Genomic DNA, 23,975 nt, shown 5'->3' on the forward strand with positions numbered 1-23,975 from the left:
AGCAGGGTCTGGGAATGACGGGGATGACCCGCCAATTTCTGGGGGCGAGGTCACTGAGGCAGTTAAACAACTCCTTGGTGGCAGAGGCCCTGGTGTGGATGAGGTCCGCCCTGAGTTCCTGAAGGCTCTGGACATTGTAGGGCTGTCCTGGTTGACACGCCTCTACAATGTTGCGTGGAGATCAGGGGCAGTACTACTGGACTGGCAGACCGGGGTGGTGGTCCCCATCTTTAAGAAGGGGGACCGGAGGGTGTGTTCCAACTACAGGGGGATCACACTCCTTAGCCTCCCTGGGAAAGTCTATGCCAGGGTGCTGGAAAGGAGAGTTCGTCTGCTAGTCGAACCTCAGATACAGGAGGAACAATGCGGTTTTCGTCCCAGTCACGGAACACTGGACCAGCTCTTCATCCTTTCAAGGATACTTGAGGGTGCATGGGAGTTTGCCCAACCAGGCTACATGTGTTTTTTGAACTTGGAGAAGGCATTCGACCGTGTCCCTCGGGGTGTCCTGTGGGAGGTGCTGCGGGAGTATGGGGTGTCTGGCCCATTGCTACAGGCCATTCGATCCCTGTACAACCGTTGCAAGAGCTTGGTTCGCATTGCCGGCAATAAGTCGGACTCGTTCCTGGGCGGATGATGCCCATATGGAAAAGAAATAGAAAAAAACTTATAAAAGACTTGCATAAGATGTGGCCTACTTCATATAGTGAATCATATAAGGCTTATATGATTTACTCATGAAAGTGGCCACTTTCAGATATTGTTTTAGTAAGTATCCAAAACATACAAGTTTCATTTATATAATTTTTCAAGGGATCTTATATCTGTTTTCACTCTTGTATGCTTTTCATACAAGTTTCACACAAGACAGATACAAACTTTATAAGATTTATATATATCTTTTCCATATGGGTGGGCTCCGATTCTGTTCATAATTTTTATGGACGGGATTTCAAGGCGCAGCCATGTGGCGGAGGGCTTTCAATTCGATGGCCTCAGAATCTCATCTCTGCTTTTTGCGGATGATGTGGTTCTGTTGGCTTCATCGAGTGATGGCCTCCAGCTCGCACTGGAACGGTTCGCAGCCGAGTGTGAAGCAGCGGGAATGATGATCAGTACCTCCAAATATGAGGCCATGGTTCTCAGCCGGAAAAGGGTGGAGTGCCCACTCCGGGTCGGGGATGAGCTCCTGCCCCAAGTGGAGGAGTTCAAGTATCTCGGGGTCTTGGGCGTGAGTGATGGGAGAAGGGTGAGAAGTTCAGCCATCCGGGAGGGGCTCAGAGTAGAGCTGCTGCTCCTCCACATCGAAAGGAGCCAGGTGAGGTGGTTCGGGCATCTGACAAGGATGCCTCCTGGGTGAGGTGTTCCGGGCATGTCCCACTGGGAGGAGGCCCCGGGGCAGACCCAGGACACGCTGGAGAGATTATATCTCTCGGCTGACCTGGGAACGCCTTGGTGTTCCCCCGGATAAGCTGGAGGAGGTGGCTGGGGAGAGGGAAGTCTGGGCTTCTCTGCTTAGGCTGCTGCCCCCGCGAACCGGCCCCGGATAAAGCGGAAGAAGATGGATGGATGGAAGTATTTGTGAAGCTGTGACTCAACATGTCAATTTTTTTCCAATTTCAAAGAATCCTTCCAAAAGTTGCTGAATCCAACACTTTAGTCACTTCTAAGCTGGAATGATCCCCACTTCACATAAAACCATCATGCAGATCCATCATTTCCTTTGGAGTATTCCTGCTAAAGAAACAAACTGAAAAAAGTCACACAAGCTACTTGGTGGAGGTCATCTCTTTTTAAATAAAATAAACAGAAATTATATATTAAAAAAATACATCCACAAAAATAAAGCAAATTGTCAAAAAAAAAAAAAACATTAATCAAATACAAATTAAAGTTTTGGCTTGAAATTAAAAACAGTGTTTCCTAAGCTTTAAAGACCTACAAACATTCCAATCTGCTGCATGAAAAGAAGTGAGGTGAAAAGCATTTAAAAGTTAACCTCGAGTAAACTTGTAGCATCGTTATTCAATCCAGAGTAGGAACCAACTTCCTCTCATCACAGGATGATGGTGGGGTTTAGACATTTTTGTCTTTCAGTGTCTTTCAGACTTCATAACGTTACTGTACAGCAGTGTTGGGCAGCTCTAAAATCTCAGACACTATCCCGTCTGGGCTTGTGGCACCCTCCGCTTCCTGGTTGTGCTGAAGGATATCTTGCAGCAGGATGGTGTTGGAGAGTCTCCACTCCCTGTACATGAGCGCTGTGAGATTTGGTTCATTCAGGATCTTCTCCAAAGCCAGCAGCTCGGACTCTTTAGCCTGAAAAACACGAGTGTTAGAAACATGCAGTGATCCTCCATCAGGCATCAGCTCATGGAGGAATCCAAACAGGGTGTAGATTACTCTAATGTTTAGTGTAGGGTGTCCCCAAAAGCGGGTCAGTTCCCATTAACTCCCTTGTTAAAATGTCCAGTTTTACAGAAGAAAAGACCTGCTACAAGAAAACAGCTCAGGTCAGGAGCGATAGTTTGGAGATATTATTGTTAATAAAGTCAGAGGCAGCCACAGAAGTAGTCTCCTTAAATAAAAATCTAGGGATTTATTAGATAGTCAGTCTGCATGTCAACATCGATTGACCCTGTATTATGCAGGACAGCTAGTATTAGCTGATAGCTTAGCAATTCAACATTGCAGTTGGCCATTGATCAAAGACCACTGATCAATGGCCATGAGTACCATTAATTATTGATCACCAACCAAACTAAGTTAACAATAAAGGATCTTGAACACCCTCTGCACCACTTACCACACATGTAGCCGAACACTAACATCTGTTACAGCTCTGCTGCTTCAAGGACAGGTGCAGACAATCCTTACCACCATGATACCTGGATTCATTTTCAAGAGTAGCTCCTTACTGTATCATATTCGTATGTGTATATGTGTATTTCTATGTAATTGACTGGTGTTACACAGTAATTTTTTCCAAATTTTGGGATAAATAAAAAATTTATTGTTTGATATTATCTAAGTATGTGGTTTAACTTCTTATATTAAACTGGCTGTAAACATGATAATTTCGACTGTAAAATTGGACACTTTAACACGTCTTTTGGGATTGACTCACTTTTGGAGCCAGGCTGAAGCAGCCATTAGAGGAATCAACACGCTGTCAGCTGATGAATGATGGCCCTTTGACATTTCAGCCCCAGGGTCTGCTGCTTGATAACAGCACGTGTAACTGAGTACCCTAACCCTTTCATTTTTTTTGGCATTTAGTTAAAGACAAAAGTTCAGACTCACCTTTAATGTGCTTTTGAGTATCCGGACCAGGTGAACCTTTTCGTTGACTTTTTCATTCTTACATCGCCGGATAAATGAGGCCCTGAAGTCCCTCTGAAATGTCTGTCCAGTTGGATTGACGCTGGCTGCTTTCAGATGGTTGTAGAGGCTCTCCATCTCATCTGGCATTTTTTCTGGAAACAGGAAAAAAAATCAGTAAGGTTAAGTAGCAGGAGACGACATGATAACCACGTGTAGCTGCAGGTGTTTACCCTGGACTGTGTCCTCCTCTTTTTCCTCTCTAACATGAATTAGAGGAGGAGTCTGTGTTCCGCTGGTTTCATCCTGCTTGGGGAGGTCCAGCCAGGACAGACGACCGCTGCCCTCAGAAACTGGTCTTTGTCTTCGGTTTTTGCTCAAAGAGCTTCCAGCCGAGCTGGTTCTACTTCTGCTTTCAGTGATTATTGATGAGATGGTGGGGAGTGAGGTGGAGGATAAAGACTCCCAGGGTGGCTGAAGACGGTTTCCCTGTGAAAAGGGCAGAAAGTGTTTCAGAATATGTGTTTTCAGTCATTTTAAATTTAAGATTAACCCTTGATTAACCCCTATCCCAGTGAGAGATACAACCTGGACAAGTTGTCAGTCTGTCACAGGACTAACACAGAGGGAAAAAACAGTTCACACTCACAGGCATGCTAGAACAACCAATCAACCTCACCCCATACACGTCTTTGGAATATGGTAGGAAACTGGAAAAAACCCACTTAGGAATCAGGAGAACATACCTATCAAATGTTTAAACTGAGCAAGTGTACCATTTTAAATAAAAATATGATATCTCTTTTTATCTCTTTTTGAATCTTCTTTTCAAATGTTCTGGCAGGAAAACATGTCAAAATAGTCTCACAGAGGACTCTAGCTGCTCAGCAACTCTGAATCTTCCCTGTTGTATTTTTGGTTTCATGATGCTCATGAGTTTCGTTGACCTACTAATGATCATGTTCCAAGGTATGAAAAAGGATGTGGGTCTTTATCAGGACATGTGTGCGCCATGACCTCCCCAGTGTTACCCATTCTAGCCAACCTTTGTATGGAGGAAGTGGAAGTGGCTAGGTGGAACAGGAAGGGAACATCACCTAGCCTCTGGTACAGATACGTGGATGACACCAATTGTTCACGTGAATCATTGTTCAGGTCAACTCAGTGATATAACAAAGGATAATAATAATTTGCTGTTTCTGGACTGTGCAGTGCACATTGAGGAGAATGGAAACCTCAACATTGAAGTTTACCGGAGGCCCACGCACACAGACCATTAAATAATCCTATGCTGACACTACCATCTGGAAGAAACTTAGAGTAATCAGGACCCTCCAACAGCGGGCAGAAACTGTTCCCTCTAAGGCATCAGGGAAACAAAAGGAGCACACAAATGTAAAGGTTATGCCAGCTTTCATCAAATCAGCAAAGATGTACAGTAAAGACTTAAAGAAACTCAAAGAAGTCACTTTTCTTGCCAAGATCCTGAGATTATCTGAAATCAGTGTGCTGGAATAATTAAGTGAAGTTCGAGCTGGGATTCTGTGAGGGTTGGAGGAATTATTAAAAGAAGAGAATTACAATGAATGCAAGGTTGGTGAAGAAGGACTTGTTTTGGTTCTTAGAGAGGTAGAGCCAATCATGTATCAATCACTGCTGCCACTGTTAACTTTGAGTTAATTGGGCTGCTCCAACTTTATGAATAGGAAATCCAAATTGAGGGGGAATTCCAGATGAAGATCTGAATCTGGAACAAGGCCTAGGAGCTGGGTACTCAGCTTTTAGTGCCCCAATACACCCACCAGCACAGGTTGCTTCAAATATTGATGGTGATATAGCCACAGCTACGTACCATTTAAACCAGCATTTACAGCGTGCGTACCCACCACAGTATCTTTCTGAACAATAGGTTTTCCCATTCAGTCAAAAGTTTCACATCAGCGCTGTTACAGGAAGTCAAAACTGAACGCAAGCTAATCACAGAATTTGAGGTTTTTTGTTTTCAGAAAGGGTTGGGGTTAGAAAACCGACACAGTCTTACACAAAATTGAGAAATGCACCACTGGCTGAAACAACACCAAAACAACAGCTTGTGCCGGCGGAAGTGACATCACAGGTTATAGCTTCTTTGGCCTCATCATGCAGAGAGTACAGCTTGTATTAATGTTATTGATCAGTGTACATAAAGATGGGCATCATGATGACACCCCAAACTAATGCCAAGGTATTTCAGAAACTGGTGTTACCAACTATGGTTTCAAATCGATCAATCAAAATCAATACAACAGCCTGAACAAACTTTGCCAGAGTTTTCCTCAGTGGTCATTTGTGGTACTGCAGCTAAAAATGCTGCAGCCCAAAGACCATTTGTTCCCAAATGTATTACCCCATCTACGGTATGGCTAGTGCCTATTTTACTTTTACATTAAGCTCTTTTCTATGGACTTCATGCATTTACTTACATTTTGGGTGGCCACTGAATCCAGCTGAGAGTCAAGAGAAGAAAACGATAAGTCTTCTTCATCCTGATCACTCCCCTCACTGTAGCGCTCTGCAAACACATGCATAAATAGAGACAATGTAAAGAAAGCAGCAAAGCAGAAAATAAATAGATGATGTGTGAAGGAAACTAGAGGACCAACAGATCAGTGAAAGAGATAACATGAGACAAGAAATGGGAAGACACATGTGAAGATGTGATGAAAATCAGAGTGAAAGAATGATTTAAAGAAAAAACGAAAAAGAAGGAAAAACTGAGAAAGGGTAAGGGAAAGGGTAAATGGGAAAAACGGAATGAAAACTGGAAAGGAAGATGTAGCAATGGGAAAGGGAGAGGAAGTGTTTCAAGGAAAAAATATATAAAAAAGGGAAAAATACCACCTTCCTTTCTTTGAAAGGGACAGGAATGAGCAAAGAAATTTTAGAAAACCAAATTTGTGAAGATGGAAAGGAAAGCTGGGATAATCAAAGAAAAGAAGAGGGTGCAGTGTGTGAAATGTTAGTTGTAAGAGAGATACATTAGTGGGAAGTAACTGTGGTCAGAAGTTTACAGACACTCATCGTGAGTATGTCATGGTATTTTTTGGCATTAATGATTTCTCTGCACAGTTCTTCATCCACAGTGGAAGGATTGCACAGCACACATCTCTAATGACTCTGAAAAAACAGGACTTTTGAGCTTTTGAGTGTATCCACATATTTTCATTAGGGCTGAGGTCAGGGCTTCAGGAAGGCCATTCTAAAAGCTTAATGTTAATTTGATTTAATCAGTTTTAATGTTTTTGGGATCATTGTCCCACAGGAGAAACCAAATGTGTCAGTTTCAACAAGTTTCAAATGTAGAGTTGAGGCAATGTTGAAGAATTTGCAGGTAGTCCTTCTTCTTTACTTTTTGTGGTTGACAGGGGTCAACATGGGCACCCTGACTGGTCTGTAACTATGCAGACCATGCGTGTTCTGACACCTTTCTATCAGAACCAGCATAAACTTTTTCAGGAATTTAAGCTACAACGTCTTGTTTGCTGGATTGGCCACACAGGCCAGCCTTTGCTGCCTACGTGCATCAGTTAGCCTTGGCCCCACTGTTCCCTCCTTGGAACCCTTTTGACAGATACTGACCCCTGCAGACTAGAAGCACCACACAAGAGCTGCAGGTTTGTAGATGCTCTGTCCCAGACGTCTGGCTATGACAGTTTGGCCCGTGTTGTTCAAATCTTTATGTTTGCCAGTTTCTGAGAACAAAATGTTCACCCTAATGTGCCTCACCCACTAACAGTTGCCACCATGATGATCAGTGTTATTCATGTCGCCTGTCAGTGGTCATAATGTTACGTTTGATTTAAAGAGTTCAAAGAAATTATCAAAAGCCAGAGTTACCCTGACAGTCATGCTCATGAGTGTGTGAAACTTCAGACTGCAGCTGTGTCACCATCATCATTTTGGTAGATTCTTATTTTTAATCCTCTCACCTTCACTGTTGATTGCCTCATCTAGTTCAGCTGCTTCTGTCAGTTTACTGATCCACCTGGACACACACACACACACACACACACACACACACACTGCATTAAACTCTACAAATTACACACAACATGCAACATACTACACGGTGTACTGCAATGAATCAATAAAAAGAAAGATGACATTAAAAGGATGGGAAGAGGAAATGACTGTACTTTCTGACACAGAATAGTGATACTTATTAGTTCAGAGCAAAGTTTCTCAGCCACCACTGGCTGAAGTGCAAATGTCACTAATTCTAGGCTTCACTCTTTTCTATAAGACTAAGCCACTAAAGTCAGGAGAGGACATTCTGAGACAAGCATGTCTGCAAAATCTCAACAGTTTCTGCCTTATGTGGATCAGTTTGAAAAGTTATAATGACATTTTTCTGCTGGTATAAACCCTCAAAGTGGGCCTAAGATGCTGATTTCCAGCATCACATGCATTACCAGACTGAACTGACCCCCTTTAAGCCAACCTCTGATTGGCTGCTCCATGTGTAAGGTTTAAACAGTAGATGGGAGGGGCATCTCTATCCAAATCTCTATAACATCATTCAGCACCAAGTATATAAAAACTGTCAAAAGTCATATTTTATAGAAGAATTCATTCCTGTAAGTGTACGCAGTCAATGACGGGAAATAAAGAGAAGCAGTATCAGTCAACTTTTTAAAAATTACATATGATAAAATAATAACAATGGGTTAAAAGTACTCACTTATTCATTTCTATGTAGCTCTCAGCACCAATAGTAATAGTCACTACATTAGGATGACTGGCTGTTATGACACTGAAACACAACACAGAGCAAAGTAATGGTAAATTCAATGCGCTATATAAAGCAGTTGGTGAAGATGTGGAAAACAAATGCCTTGCAGCGGATCTCTCACCACTGAGACATTTTTTTAAGATGCTTTAGCAACAGAGAGTGTACAAACAGCTGAGTAAGTCGTGTGGTTTAAGAGGGGAAAATAAAAAAAAACAAAACATGTCATACTATTTCTTCCTGGAGGTTTTGGCCTGTTCGATGGTAAAGCCTGACAGGTTGATGAATCCATCAGCTTTCTCAGCCTGCAGAGAGGAGCAAAAAGAGCTCAGAAAACCTGATGAGAAACACTTTAATGCAGTGAAGTCTGCAGAAAACAATGTGTCTGTATCTCAGGTTCCTGTGTGATCTCAGCAAAGTGTCAGTGGTCAGAGCCAGAGGATGCACATCGCTGTGGACTGTGCTCTTTCTGTCTGTTTGGTTGCAGTTTGACCTACTTTGTGTCTTAGTGTGGTTTGACTATATGCTTATTTAAATTTACAGCTTCACAGAGATAAAGGGATTTACATATGATTCTTAACATATAAGAGATGTTTCTATTTAAACACATTTATATGGAATATTAATGTATTTGTATCAAAGTAGAAACTTAAAAAATTTCAAAACCACGTAATTTAGTTATTTATTTTTCTAAAAGATGTCATGTGTGTCACACACAGGCAGCACTTCTTCTAAGGCTCACTTCAACAGTGAGTCAGGCCCCACAGACTCCCATGTTAAAACCTGCTTCAACAACAGTTTGGACTTCAACTGCAAAGGTTATTTTCATGCATAACTCACCCACTTAAAATCTATTTAGAGCTCCCCTCCACTTTTTAAAGCCATTAAACTAGATATCTTGGGCATGTTCGTGGCTTTTGGAGCAACTTTCATGCAATTGTCTGACACATCATATCCGAAAGTTTCACGAGGTCACTGTGTGTACAGGTAAACATCGTGAGCTTCAGCACTCAGATATTTAGATCTACTTTTTATCTCTGCGTGATGTCACAGAGTTAGGTACCCATAATATGGTCAACTCAGACACCAAAAGCCCCACCCAACTTCTATTTAAACTTTTAAGAGGGGCAACCAATCAGAATCAAGCTAGTTTCAAGGTAGGGTGGGCAGCTCAAATAAGGATAGAGGATCAAATGAGGAGTATAAGATAAAGAAGGATTATTTTGAACTATGAATCATGCAAAGCCACTCTAATAGAGTCCAAGATTAAGAATACAGTGCTCATTCAAGTTTTGCAAAGGCTCCGCAAACCGGGAACAGATTTTCTGATGCTAATCGCACATGTCAGACCTGAATTCTACTGCACGTTGTTTGAGCTGTAGGGCTTAACTGTGAGATAACTGTGGCTCACCATCTCGTCACTGTACCAGTACAGAGAGCTCCTCTGCAGGACAAACCAGTATCTCTTCCATCTGCTTCCCAGGAAGCTACGGCTCTCCTTCTTCCGGTGCAGCCATCCCTGACAGTCCACCGCTCCCAGGTCTTTGACCGAAACCCGACGCCGACTCATGGCTGCAGACTCTGCAGGAGAAGGAGGAAGGCAGGTTACAGGTTCAGATCTTCAGATCAGAGGGAGGAGCCAACCAACAATGATGCTCCTTAGGGGCCTCACATGTACTCAGACAACTGGACAACTATTTTTACTAATTTCAGACCTGCTTGCTTTATTGGATTTATTGAGTTATTTCTTCAGCTATAAGACCTGAGACACTTTAATGTACAATATTTAACTTATTCACCTGTATTTATTTTACCTCTATTGTTTTAAAATGCTGACTTTTATTTTATTGTATATCCATTTTTATTTATTCAGCTCCTTATTAAATTATACATTTATCTTTTTAGACAGATTTTCATTGTCTGTTCTTCTTGCAGTTTATCTTCCTGTATTTCCATTTTTAATTTACTTTTAACATTATTTTATTGATTGAAACTTATTTTAGTTTTACTTAACAAGCAGTTAAGTAAATTTGTATATTTTTGTCACGTTTGTCAAATGCCCCACGCTGCCTGCAGCTGTGAGCAGCAGGCTGAAACCCACAGAGCCTCGGTGCAGTGGTCATCCTATGTTCAGCCACTTTTGGTTTCCTGATTTGGTATTTATGAGTTTTCAAACAGACTCCTGATCTTCTCTGTAGACCCCAGTGTGTCCTAAAAATACAAAGGCCTGGGTAGTGCAAATGTTTTAAATCATGCTGTCCTAATTCCACTGTTTACCGGTTTATCTGCACACTCTGATGTTCGGTTTTGGCACTAATTTTAGAATAAACAACATCATTGAGCTGCTTTCTGTCTCTTTTGATCAACTCATACAGATGAGACTGTTTCTTTCTTTCTTTGTTGAGTCTGCCCTTTCATTTTCTATAAAAACAAGTTTCAGGAAGTCTTGACAGTGACAGTCTTGATAATTTGTGGTATTCTAATAACAATAGAGAACAAGCAAGGCACTCTGTCATAAGATAAAACTTTTTTTTACTTTTATTAGGATCAGTGATGACTTAGAATTGATGCATGTTGATAGTTTTCTGCCAAACTGCTTGAAGAATCATCTCAAAACATAGTTTTACCTGTAGACACAATGCTTGAGCTGTTATGCTTGCAAAGTTTGGGTTTTGTTGTTGGACTTCTACCCACCCCACTGAAGAGCATCTGTCACAAAAGCCATCAGAGCAACGTTTTCTTCCTTTTTTGTTTTTGTAAACTTTCATTTTTTTATTTGTTGGTTTCAAAACAAACTAGAAAAAAAGTCGACCTGTGCAATGCGATCAGAGGTGCCACCATGACCATAACCTTCAGTATATCTGAAATTTGGACCATCTCAAAGGTGCAGAGTGCCATTGTGGACCCTTACCATCCTTGGGGTTTGCTTGTTTAACCCCCTCAAAGGTGGCACTAATAGAGTCATTTTTCTGTGTTTGTCTGACCCTTTTTGTATATTTATACTGACAGAGTGGGGTATTTAGTGTGTTTCATATGCTGCATTATCTGCATGGCAAGTTTCCCAACTGCGACATTTTACTCTGTAACATCTGTGATATAATCTTAACTCTCATATTACTAACATTAATGCTCTGCAATTCTATCAGCACAGAAAGTTAACACCCAAAGTCAACCTACCAAAGAAATGCACGACTCATACGCTTATGTGGTTACAATAGAGAACAAAAAAAACATATGAACAAAACAAAAATAGGAACTAATGCTGCTCTCTTCTCACATGAGCCAAACTTCACTCAAAGTGAAGTTTGGCCCCTGTTGCCCCAGTGGGCAAAGGTTTTCAATTTTGTCTATGTTTTGAATAAATTCTGTCTCTTTTCTATCCAAAATTTATGTCACTACCAGGTATAAGTCTTCATCAGTATTATCCCTAACCCTGGGATAAGCTCGGACGTCGCCCGGATCAACAAGGTCCGCGTCAGGTGTTGAGGAACCAGGGCACCCTGACGAGAAGTGGGCTACTGGAACAAGAAGGCATCAGTGGGCAAGAGACGAAAACAGGGCGTTGTTGGAATGCTACTATTCAAGTAACCCTGGCGGAAGGGGTTACATGAATAGGATGAGGGACCTATGGATTCTTCGATACCCAACATCAAAACAACGAAACAACTAGTAGCTCAGTGTTCCAACATTCTCACAGCTAGAGATTGACGAGGTACAACATAAATGCTACGGCAAGGGGGAGCTAGGACGCCAGGTCAGGGGGGAGATGTCATCACCCCCACCCGAGATTGGGTACAAAGCCCCAAGTGCGATAGGAGAAGGATCGTTGAGTGCGAGAGGAACTGGCCAAGCTTGAGACCTGGATCTCCCGTAGCCAGTTACCAAGATTAAGTGAAGTACCCTCAGAAGGTCTGCTAGATGATGTTAATGGATACTGGAATGCTTAGAATTGTACAAGATCAACAGGACCCTAAGAGCCTTCATCAGGAACTCAATGGGTATGTGGTGTACAACACTAGAGGCCAACTCCAAGCCCATAGTATAAGTCACCATCAAGTGCGGGATCTACCAAGGAGATGCTCTGTCCCCACTGCTGTTCTGCATAGGCCTGAACCAGTGAGATACTGACTACGGAATGGAGCAGTTGTCAGCCACCTCCTGTACATGGATGACATCAAGCTGTATGCGAATCTATGCGAGTGAACGAGACATCGATTCACTGATCCACACTACCAGGATATATAGCAATGACATTCGGGCTGGAGAAGTGTAGTCGGATGATAACAAAGAGAGGGAAGTCAGAACTGAGGGGATCGAGCTACCAGAAGGCAACATTGCAGACATAGATCCCGCAGGCGAATGGGAACCATGAAGAGCCTGCTAGGAAAGCTGCAACCACCAAGTACCTGCAGAGGGTCAGGCAAGTCCTGAGGAGTCAGCTGAACAGTAAGAACAAGATCCAGGCTATCAACACCTACGCCCTGCCCGTGATCAGGTACCCAGCTGGTATAATAAGTTGGCCAAAGGAGGAGATAGAAGCTACTGACATAAAGACAAGAAAGCTCCTTACCATGCATGGCATGGCAGCAGAAACCCAAGAAAGAGGAGGGAGACAAGGAAGGACAGGGCCCTGCACGGTATGTACCACCGGCAGATAGAGGAGGTGGCTGACATCCAGAAATCCTACCAGTGGCTGGACAAAGCTGAACTGAAAGACAGCACAGAGGCACTAATCATGGCAGCACAAGAACAAGCTCTGAGTACAAGATCCATAGAGGCTGGGGTCTATCACACCAGGCAAGACCCCAGGTGCAGGCTGTGTAAAGATGCCCCAGAGACAATCTAGCACATAACAGCAGGGTGCAAGATGCTAGCAGGCAGGGCATACATGGAACGCCATAACCAAGTGGCCGGCATAGTGTACAGAAACATCTGTGCCGAATATGGCCTGGAAGTTCCGAGGTCAAAATGGGAGATGCCCCCAAGGGTGGTGGAGAATGACCGAGCTAAGATCCTGTGGGACTTCCAGATACAGACGGACAAAATGATACCAACCGGACATAGTGGTGGTAGACAAACAGAAGAAGACGGCCGTAGTGATCGATGTAGCGGTTCCGAATGACAGCAACATCAGGAAGAAGGAACACGAGAAGCTGGAGAAATACCAAGGGCTCAGAGAAGAGCTTGAGAGGATGTGGAGGGTGAAGGTAACGGTGGTCCCAGTGGTAATCGGAGCACTAGGTGCGGTGACTCCCAAGCTAGGCGAGTGGCTCCAGCAGATCCCGGGAACAACATCGGAGATCTCTGTCCAGAAGAGCGCAGTCCTGGGAACAGCTAAGATACTACGCAGGACCCTCAAGCTCCCAGGCCTCTGGTAGAGGACCCGAGCTTGAAGGATATATGTATATATGTATATATATATATATATATTATATTTACATTACCACAGTGAGATGACTTTAGTCTCATGAACAACATTAGCTAATTGTTATTTACCAAGTAATCTTGAAATGACTGTTCAGTACAGGAATGAAGCCCAACAATCATGTTTTATAGTCCCGTGGTTTCAGCCTCAGATACTCAACTAATCAAAGTGATGTCATGACAAAAATGAATGACCAACAAAACATTTTTTCTCCTTCATTTCTGTCAAATAAAGCTGTATGTAACGTTTCTCGCGGTTAGTATCATGGTTGCTTCACTTCCGCACTGCTCGTACTTATAGTACGCACCGTACGTAGTATGTGTAGTGTGCGTACTTCAAGCGTGCAGACCCTGAATTGGGACAGAGCCACAGCCAGGCTACAGAGGAAGTGACAGGTAGGTGAGACAGGTAAGAGAGGAGAGCTATGCTGGAGAAATAAAGGCATGAAGACCATGAACGTGAGCATTAAATAGTTTTTTTTCTTGAATAGGGTAACCATATATTCAATGTAAAATGAAAAACAAACAAACAAACAAAAACAACAAGTCCTAGGTAATCCACCCACACTAATCCCAAACCTTGATTCCGGACAGATATGCATGACGGGTATTTACACACCAGTTTTACCAGCATTAAAAGCTCACTTCAAGTAAACCTACTAAAGGAATACATGACTCATGAACTTATGTGGTTATAAAAGAGAACAGATGAGTATATGTACCAAACAAAAATAGGAACAAAAATAGGAACTTAAGCTGCTCTTTTACCACAACTAAACTTAACTCAACAGTTGCTTCAAATAACGCATCTAAACAAAATGTTAAGCCTGACCCAAGAAAGCCATTCTACCTAATTTAGCATTTAGCAACGACAAGGAAAGGTGGTTTTCAACAATGACCCAAACACTAACATGGTGTGAATATCCGGGATGATCCCCATTCATCTTAAATGTGCGCACGGTATGTGGCAAGAAGCTTTGCTTAAGTAGAAAATTAGATATTTACCCAAAACTAGCAAAACACAAACAGCAAAGAAGACTGCTGCCAGACAGGATGGAAGAGAGACCTGCAGCAGCTGACAACATTCTCATGTCAGCTGTCTGATGTCAGATACACTCACACAAACAGAAAGGAAGAGGAAATGAAGTTATGTATTCATTTATATCACGTGTGGAAGTTGGTTTCATGAATATTAACACATTCACACAAATAGGATAGGGCAGGGAGGGGCATCACAGTTCTGCACTGTTCTGTATAAGTTATTGGGGAAACTTCAGGTTTAACCTTTCACTTCTAACGGGGGTGGTAATTCATGCGTCATAGTAGTATGCAGAAGTCTCCATGTACTGTCCAGTCACTTCTGTGTAAATTATGTAAATTCAGTTGTTAGTGTGCAGGTAGTAGGAGAGTCTGTAGGTTTTAGAGACAGTCTGATGTCTGAAGTCTTTGCCTTTCCTTAATTAGCAAGCATAATTTACAGGAAACACTGATTTTCTGTGTGCGTGCGTGTGTTTCCTGTAAGATTACAAAGATTTTTTGTGTTAAGCATGCCTTAAATCATGGTTGCTACAGCAAGACATTTTATAATTGCTGACCTTGCAAGTAGGCTAAGCGGACTTCCTGGTCCGAGTTCTGTTTTGATATTTAAACTTCACTTGTCCTCAGCCTTTACACTGCGTTTCATCTCTGTGAAGATAAGGCAAAGATATCCTGGACATGCTGATCATGAATATGTTGATACCAAAGTTGAGTATACAACATCTCTGTGGGTGTCATGTTCCACTGTTTAGTAGGTGGTATACATGTGTGCTATACGCTCAGGCTGCTGGGGGACTTCCCATGATGCACTGTGCACTTCTTTTCCACTCCACATGCATTTATAGCTAAACATGTATTAATATTTACATTGAATTATTTATCCTGTTTTTTGGTCTTTTTCCCCATCGCTTTGCAACCAGTCACAGCATGGCCGCCCATTCCTGAGCCTGATTCTGTTGGAGGTCTCTTCTTCCCCACCATCACCAAGTGCTTACCTTACTTTACCTTACAATATAAAACAGTTTCATGGGATGCTGTATAAATGCAACTGCACTGAATCACAAGTTTCTGGTAGGAAAATGTATGAACGCATACCTGTAAAGATCACGTGGTGTAATTGTGAGGTCCAAAACAGCTAAAAATAATATATGATATAATGAAATTTGATTTCTTTGTCTGTTTTTTAACACTTTACCTTGCACTTTAGAGGTTTACAGTATTAGAGATATTGCATGATGCTGCATATTTCATCTGTTAGCGGTTCCTTTTTTTGTTTTTCCTGTGTACTCTAAAACCAGTTTACCTCGGTCACCAAAAAAAAAAACCCTCTACAGACTCACCGCTAATTGTATGAGACTGGGCAGATGTTTGTGGTCTCATTAGTCTTAACTTTACATGTCTCTCTCTAGCTAAGGTTTCTGTACACGCGCCAAATGAAACAGAGGGGGGACTGAAGCAAGAAACTTTGCCGAAACAAGCGCCCTTACCTGCAGTCTGGATGTCCGGCAGTGTAATGCGTTTCCTGCAGACAGACGCGCAGCACAGGAGGAACTGAAGTGTGCTGCGCTTGTGAGAAGTTATGTTAACACATCAGCAGACCACAAAGTCACAAAATCACACTCACGCTCTACATAAACGCACCACTCAGACTCCACAGCGTCCTTCCTGTTTCGGTGCTCTTCGTGATCTTTATGCCCTCGTCTGTTTCTCAGAAACTTCCCGTTTGCTCTGTAGAAAATAAAACTTATTTTCAGGAAATTAAGCAAATTTATGCAGTGCTGTTTAGTTACAGTGGAGACATCAGTCTTCAGTATCTCACACCATTTCCCTCTTACAGTCAAATCAAAGAGACACATGTCATTGACATTCAGCCTTCTTGTAGCAGAAAATAAAACTTCAAGGCCGCCTTATTGCCAACTATAGTGGGGTGAAATGTGTTCATGCACCAGTCTGCATATTTTAGCTCTAAACATTTGTTTGCTACAAATTTCCTGAGCATCCACTCAAATATTACAGAAGAAAATGTGGACTATTCTAAAGATACACCTGAGTCTGTCTATTACACAGCTGCAGAGCTGAATGAGAGTTCAATAGTAGGCATAAGTTCAAACTGCAGTTCACCACAGGGTCCACGTGATGGAGCTGTTAGTCTTTGACAGCTTCATATGTGCCCTTTAAGATTATTACCTGAGGGATTAGCTCATTTAGAACCAGATAATGAACAGCTTACACTTTGCTTCATTGACACTGATCTTGTAACACAGCAAAGCCCGATTCAAACAACAGAATTCACTAATTATTTATAAAAAAAAAAAAAAAAAAAAAAAAAAAAAAAACCAGAAAAGCTAAAGTTTGATTTAGCATTTAAACAGATTAAAGTGGACCTGTTATTGCCTTTTCTTGTTTTCCGTCATCTATCTACTCTTAAAACGGTGGATGTTCATATTAAAATCGGACAAAATAAATAAATCAGTGAATGTGCAAGTTTTCTGTGAGCTCAGATGGGTGTCAGACAGTTTTTTTCTTGAGTCAGTGGGAGGAGATATTCCTAACATGGTCATCTCAGTTTTTCTTATGAAGGTTTATCTGCAGCTATAACACAACTCCAAAAAGCTACAACATTGTGTTAAATGTAAATAAAAAACAAAATGCAATGATTTTTCAAATCCCATGAGCCAATATTTTGTTCCCAGTGGAACATAAAAATCTATCAAATATTTAAATAATATCCTGTTAGCCCTGTGAGAGACTGGCAACTGTCCAGAGTATGCCCCGCCTCTCGCTCACTGGTAGCTGGAATAGGCTCCAGCCTCCCCCGGAGCCTGACAAATACATTATCATATTCCATGAAAACTACGAGCTGCAAAAAAGATGTATCTTTAATTTCAGAATAAGGTTCCTCAACGAAAAACTGACCTTCTCATAATCTACACTACATGATATCATGAAAAGATTCAGAGAATCTGGAGAAATTTCCGTGTGCAAAGAACAAGGATGAAAGTAACTATTGGATGCCAGTGACCTTCATGCCCTCAGGCATCACTGCATTAAAAAAATACAAATCTGTCATGGAAATTGGTGCATGGGCTCAGGAACGCTTGCAGAAATGCAGGTTAACCCTGTAACAGCAGGGGTATCATAACTGATACATGAGGTTTTGGGAGTTTATGAAACTTCTATATCATCAATATTACACAGAATCTAGGACAGGGCATAAACAGCATGGGTTAAATGGTTTTGTCATTTGTTAGTATTTAAATGATCTGCAGTCACCAAATTAAAATGCTTCTTCTAAAATATATATTCAAATGTTTTATCTCATATGACTGTCAGGTACTAATAGAATATCAGTGCTCCTCACATTTTTGAGAACCAAGGACCCTACTGACCCTCTGCACTCAAATTCATTTTTTTATGTTTTTGTAGCTTAATACTTATTATAATCCAGCTGCTAATTTAACATAAAAAAAAATTATAAGCTTTGCTATAACTTCCAAAAAATAAAAATATTGAACGCAAAGTTTCAAAATAAATTGCACTTTATTTTTCCAAAGCATTACAGAGGCAACAAAACACAGAGCTCTGAACCGTTTGTGCTTAATCAGACAGAGCAAAATCAGATTATGATGCATGAAGTTTGACAAAAGGACAACTTTACAAACCAGCTTCACTTTAGATCAACAAGAAACAAGTGAACTTCAACACTTCAACTTTGCTAAACAGCTGTTGCCAAAAGTGGTCATTAGAGGAAAATAAATAAACGTATACCCCTTATTCACTTCAGCTGATTTAAAAGGGATCAGTTCCGCCCATTTCCACTTCCAGGTTTTCATTTTTCACCACTGGGCCTTCCTGCACCTCCTCATCCTCCCTCTGAAACAAGGCATTTTAACTCCTCCGTCTTTATGGCTACTATACATTTAGATCAATTCTGCAACACCCCACTTCAAACACAGCATTACAGTTGGCACCTCACATGCTCTACAACTTATTTATATATTTACAGAACTAAGCATGAAAAAAAAAAATCCTATTAATTTTTCTGCAAAAATAAAGGATGGTGTCAAACTTCTATTTTCTCTACAAAACTCATTTACTTCACTCAACTACGCCCTACATTTTTTACTTATGTCGTGGACTCTGGGTTTTGTGCCTGAGCTTTTACTTTGTATTGATATTTGGACTCTTCTTTTTTATAGTTTTGGTTCATTTCTAGTCAAGTTTGGATTCTGACGTTATGGTGTTGGTTGAGTTTTGTAATCTTTATGTATCAGATTTTTTCTGGATTTTCTGGGTTCTTAGTTTTTGTTATGTGTTTGTGATTTGATTTGGAGTTTATATTTAATTCACTGAGTTTCAGTTTATGGTGGCGGGTGTGGTTCTGAGCCTAACATGACCATGTTTGTGTTATCACCTCTCAGTATACATAATATAAACATCCACAATTGGAACAGGAGACTTGGAAGAAAAGGAAAAGAGAAGCGGGTCCTCTTTAATCGGGGCTCAAGAGTTGGGAGTTCGCCTTGTAATCGGAAGGTTGCCGGTTCGAGCCCCGGCTTGGACAGTCTCGGTCGTTGTGTCCTTGGGCAAGACACTTCACCCGTTGCCTACTGGTGGTGGTCAGAGGGCCCTGGTGGCGCCAGTGTCCGGCAGCCTCACCTCTGTCAGTGCACCCCAGGGTGGCTGTGGCTACAATGTAGCTTGCCATCACCAGTGTGTGAATGGGTGGATGACTGGATGTGTAAAGCGCTTTGGGGTCCTTAGGGACTAGTAAAGTACTATACAAATACAGGCCATTTACCAAAAAAAGTAAAGCTGTAACACAAACTCCCTCCACAAGCATTCACAATGAAGCAACTTTGTTTTCTGTTGTGTGTTCATTTAAAAACTTTATTTTTTTTAAAGTAAAGAGATTTATGTTCACTTTTAAAATTACACATTATAGATTTTCTCACAAACACATTTAAAAATTTTCTATACACGCTGAGAATCTTTTATAATGCTTGCATAAGGTTTCGTTTGTATAAAAGCAAATAATGTGAATTAGAAAAACCCTTTAGAAAAGTTAAGACTTAACAAAAAAACAAAAAAAAACCAACAACATTTAAGTCCACAGTTCTTGAATATCAGTGGATCCAGAAAGGTTCCCTGAGGGACGCCCTCAGGAAATTTTTCATTATAGAAACCTTAAACCTGCAAAGAATTTCTTAAGAGAATATACATTTTCTTGAGTCCATTAATAAAAAGAAAAACAAATACTTGAGATGAGAAAGTGATCTTTTTTTTTTTTTTTTTTTTTTTTTTTTTTTAAGTATACCTAAAATTTCTGTCAGCTTCCTGCAGACAAATCTGCCAAATGACAAAGATAATTAAATCTTATATTAGATACTTCAAATGTATTTAAATCCATTAAATCTGTTATCAAACTTCATTCTAAATCTATTTTAGGGGTGTAAAATAGATTTGACTGAAACCACAATTAGCTACAGTGGCCTGATCACTCGATCATGACTGGATCATGAGATGAAATGAATTACACTAAATGTGCTATGCTTCCAGTTCATTTATTACCTCAATGTTTAAACATCACAGTTTCCACAGTACGACAAGTTGGAACCATAATGCAATACTGGGGATGCTTCTATCCCGATTTCAGTTTCGGATTCAGAATTGTTCCACCCCATAATATATTTACCAAGTCTACTCTGTGTCAGGGTTCAAGTTTTTCTCCTTACTTTGTGTTTTTAGCACAAAGAATAAATCACAAAGTGTTTACATTCTGAGTTATTACAAAAGGATGCAGCATATTTTCAGGTAGAGTAGCTTTTGAACTGCTTTCTGAAATCATAATCCTTGTACTAAAACACTGGTTAATCATTTCACTGTTTTTATTTGCTGTGTTCCCTCTGTTAAAAAGAAATGTGCATTTTTTTTTTCTTCTTTTTAACACTTTCATGTCCCTGATAACGTTAGAAATGTATACAAATCTTAAGTTCTTTGAGAAAAGAACAAAAGATAAAAACATTTTTAGAAACCATTTTATGCATACAAACCAAAATATCTAAAGAGGCACTAATGGCTCCTTAACTACAAATGGTGTTTTTACTAGAAAAATACTTCAGCAATCATAAACACTAAGGCTCTGATAATCCACTGATAAGTTTTGAAAATTTAAAAAAACAAAATAAAAAAACAAAACAAGAAGTCTACTGAAAACAAAAACCAGCTTCATCTTCAGCAGATTCAGCATGCTATAATCTGTTATTTCAGATCAAAGCCCCAAAATAGAAGTTTTGCCTTAAATCTGGATGGTCAACATGTGAAACCTTTATTTTCAATGTTAAAAAAAAAAGAAGCAATGCTGAGAAATGTTTTAATTCAACACTAAACAGATCAAAAACCAGATCTATTTATTTCCATCATAATTTCATTCTTGGACTCTAGTAGTGTCCATTTCCATGACTGGCAGTTCAAAAGAATCCTTATTTATGTGATCCTGGGCCTTACTGCTGAATTCATTCATCCTCCTAAAACAAGCCTTTTAAGCTCCTCCCCCTTTAAAGCCTGCCTCTTTTCAAATTCAGTGGGTAGAATATGTAGAAGAACCACAAGTCAAAGCATCCAAATCAACCCACAAATTGGCCATTTTTAATTATGAGCAACCACTGTTTAAACAGTAAATATGACAGGAAATTAATAAAAGGTCCTCTTTAAATATAACAGTTAAGCTATATTTAAAATCAGTATATTATATATGATATGAGCGGCTAAATTATCTTCTCCTAAAAGCTTGAAGAGGTTATTTTTGTACACTGTGACAGAAAATAAAATCTTCCACATTAGAATCACAGCTTCAACTTTGACATAAACTAACTGGAAGATGGAAACTCACTTCTGTTGGTCAACTCAGAGTAACATTTGAGCTATTTTCATTGTTAGCTGTTGCCACCCAAAGCATTACAATTAAAAAAAATTCCAAAGAAAAAGAAGATTAAAATGAAAACAAAACAAACAAAAAAAACAAAAACAAAAAAAAAAAAAAACACACTTGTAGCCATATTGCCCAGTTTCTGTAGTAAGAGTCACCCTAGCAGCTTAGGAGCTTTTGCATAATGTTTCATTAGTAAAAAAGGCACCAAATATTCATGACCTAGAAACTGGGTAAAAAAAACTTGAAGAGCTCCGAGATGGTTCCCTGAGGAACGCCTTCAAAATATTTTTTTTATATTTGAAGTTTCTGTCATGAAGCATTTTTTAAATAATCTTTGAAAACCCTTTCCTCCTTACATGTGAAACATTCAATATGGGTAGGTGAGGAAGATCAGGTTATAAAATTAAAACTTTAAAGGGACAGTTCACCACAAATTCAAATCTCTATATTTGACCTCTCGCATGTAGTCCTCTGTATCCGTCTACAGACCGCTTTGGTTTGAGTTGTCCAAGTGAGATTTTTTTGTGCTGTTAAAAGTGCCAAAAACTACAGCAGAGAAGTCTATTTCCAGAACTCCTGACATATTTCTCAGAACTGCTTTTGGAATAACTAACAATTTTCTCTTTACCAAACTACACCCTGTACCACAACTCTTTCTTCACCCTGCAATAAACAGGCTCCATCTACCTGTGATGAAGTTGAACAACAGAATCAAAGATTAATTGAATCACCTTGGCTGAGCTGCATTTAGCTTGCTGCGCTCTTCGTTTAGCTGTCAGGTGTAAACAGTGGTAGGAAAACAGTTCCGTAACGAGGTTTGCAGAGGTCTTTTTAGAGTAACTGGGCCACAACACAGGTGACATTTAGGTCTGTAACATAGACCAGAAGGCAAAAATATATATAGGTATCTGGATGAATTTACAGCACTACAGGCCAAAGGGAAAACATGGAAGCTGGAATGTTGCAGCAAACCAATCCTTCAAGCATCCATACATCTGCAGATAATTCTGCTAAATGATAGCAGCAATTTTAAAACTAACTCTGAGATGTAACTTTCCTTTATGATTAAAAAAAATATATATAAAAACTGTAACAGTTGCAGTGTTTTTTTCCCCCCAGGTGGGGCTTGTTTTCAGCTTGGTGTTGTCAAAGGTTCCTTGACGACTTTAAAATCTTCAAATTTTCCATGACTGATAAATCAAACAGAAAATGAGCGATCAGTAGATTCCAGTGTCAGGTTCATTAAGTGGAAAGCACTATGCCGGATTAGTTTTTTCCTTGCTGTGGTGCTAGATTTTGAAATGAATTCCTCACCATCTTAACATGTTCGGTTAACTCCAACAGTCCACGATCTGCTGTTTTTTATCCAGAACTATAAAATGATGTACTGCATTGCCTTTTATCAGGACCGTGAAACTTAAATGGATATTTAAAAGCAGAATATTGAAAACTCTTCCAGAAACCAGGTGAGAATAATTGTCTCATCTAATAAAATTCAAACTGAGCTTTTCCTCCTCAGTGACTGAGCAGTTTGAGTCGAGCCAGCCAGCCGCCGAGCAGCGACGTGGACTGTTTGTTTACACCCTTAGTGGGAGAGACAGCGGCAGAAGTGGAGGCAGAAGCCTTTTTGGACCCCACTTCCTGGTAAGGTATGGTGGCTGTGTTGTGCAGGTTGGCGTTAATGTAGCACTGGCTGCCCCTGATATGGTCGACGCCACGTACAGATGGGTGACCTCGGTACGGCAGAGGGAAACACGGCTCCTCCTCCGTGATAGTGCTAATGCCCTCATTACTCCGATACATGTGCAGGACGTCCTTACCTGTTAGAAGACAACAGGTTAATTATTTAATTATTCGGCTTGTTTCATTTTAGCTGTGAGACCTTTAAATGACGACTTTCATGTTCCTAAATACGACAACCTTGTACCGAAGAAGAAATGAGGTAGTCCTACATACTAGATTTACATGTGAGTGAAAAGACATAATAAGCAAGTCCTCCTCTCTAAACGAGCTTCTATCTTTCCATCCTCCCTGTTGAATCGTACAAAACAGCTAAAAGTAACAGTTGACTTGTTAAGTTGCAGGTCAAAGCAAGTAAGCAAGTCTTTTTAAAGAAACAGTTGAGATAAATCTGGACATAACTGACATTCCTGTTTCAATTGTTCATTTAAAAGAAAAATAATAATGCAAAGAAAGCAAAAAAAGAAAGAATATTTTTAGAAATAAATTCGACGCTGAACTTCTAAGGATGACTTTAAACCTCACAGGTTCATGCAGCAGTGTGTAAACTTCGCTCTTTTGTCGGCCTCGTGTTTGCCGTCAGTGGAAAACAGTCCACTTCTTCACGTGTCTTTATTTAACCGTTCATTAACTGCCTGTTATCTTGGACAAACTGCCAACGTGCACCGAGCTCGTCAAGGTGAAGTGCTCTAACGCTCAGACTGAGCCGAGTATGAAATGAGTCGTGCAGATGCAGTGGCAGCTTTCGGGGTT

General features: G+C 40.5%; 2 protein-coding genes across 5 annotated transcripts in view; both read right to left on the reverse strand.

The window, feature by feature from the left end:
• Positions 1–1,477: 1,477 nt before the first annotated feature.
• ipcef1 (interaction protein for cytohesin exchange factors 1) lies at positions 1,478–16,783 on the reverse strand. Of its 3 annotated transcripts, XM_040016990.1 has the most exons (10): positions 16,193–16,783; positions 16,039–16,112; positions 9,501–9,670; positions 8,321–8,394; positions 8,042–8,113; positions 7,290–7,345; positions 5,784–5,872; positions 3,555–3,810; positions 3,304–3,476; positions 1,478–2,319 (listed from the first exon to the last, which is right to left on the reverse strand). In XM_040016990.1, exons 1-10 carry the CDS (start codon positions 16,405–16,407, stop codon positions 2,119–2,121), a joined length of 1,380 nt encoding a protein of 459 aa, XP_039872924.1. In that variant the 5' UTR covers positions 16,408–16,783; the 3' UTR covers positions 1,478–2,118. The 3 variants fall into 3 exon arrangements, with proteins under 3 accessions (XP_039872924.1, XP_039872925.1, XP_039872926.1); XM_040016991.1 differs by having other exon boundaries at positions 15,109–16,246; XM_040016992.1 differs by lacking the exons at positions 16,039–16,112; positions 16,193–16,783 and adding an exon at positions 14,519–15,098.
• A 2,661-nt stretch (positions 16,784–19,444) lies between these two features.
• cnksr3 (cnksr family member 3) overlaps positions 19,445–23,975 on the reverse strand; it is a 44,723-nt gene continuing 40,192 nt past the window's right edge. For both annotated transcript variants that reach the window (XM_040016988.1, XM_040016989.1), the window contains exon 13: positions 19,445–23,302. In XM_040016988.1, the coding sequence (XP_039872922.1) occupies positions 22,998–23,302 (305 nt within the window). In that variant the 3' untranslated portion in view covers positions 19,445–22,997. The remainder of the gene's footprint in view (positions 23,303–23,975) is intronic.

This window comes from Simochromis diagramma, unplaced genomic scaffold, assembly GCF_900408965.1.
Source record: "Simochromis diagramma unplaced genomic scaffold, fSimDia1.1 OVJJ01000802.1, whole genome shotgun sequence".
Lineage (NCBI taxonomy): Eukaryota > Metazoa > Chordata > Actinopteri > Cichliformes > Cichlidae > Simochromis > Simochromis diagramma.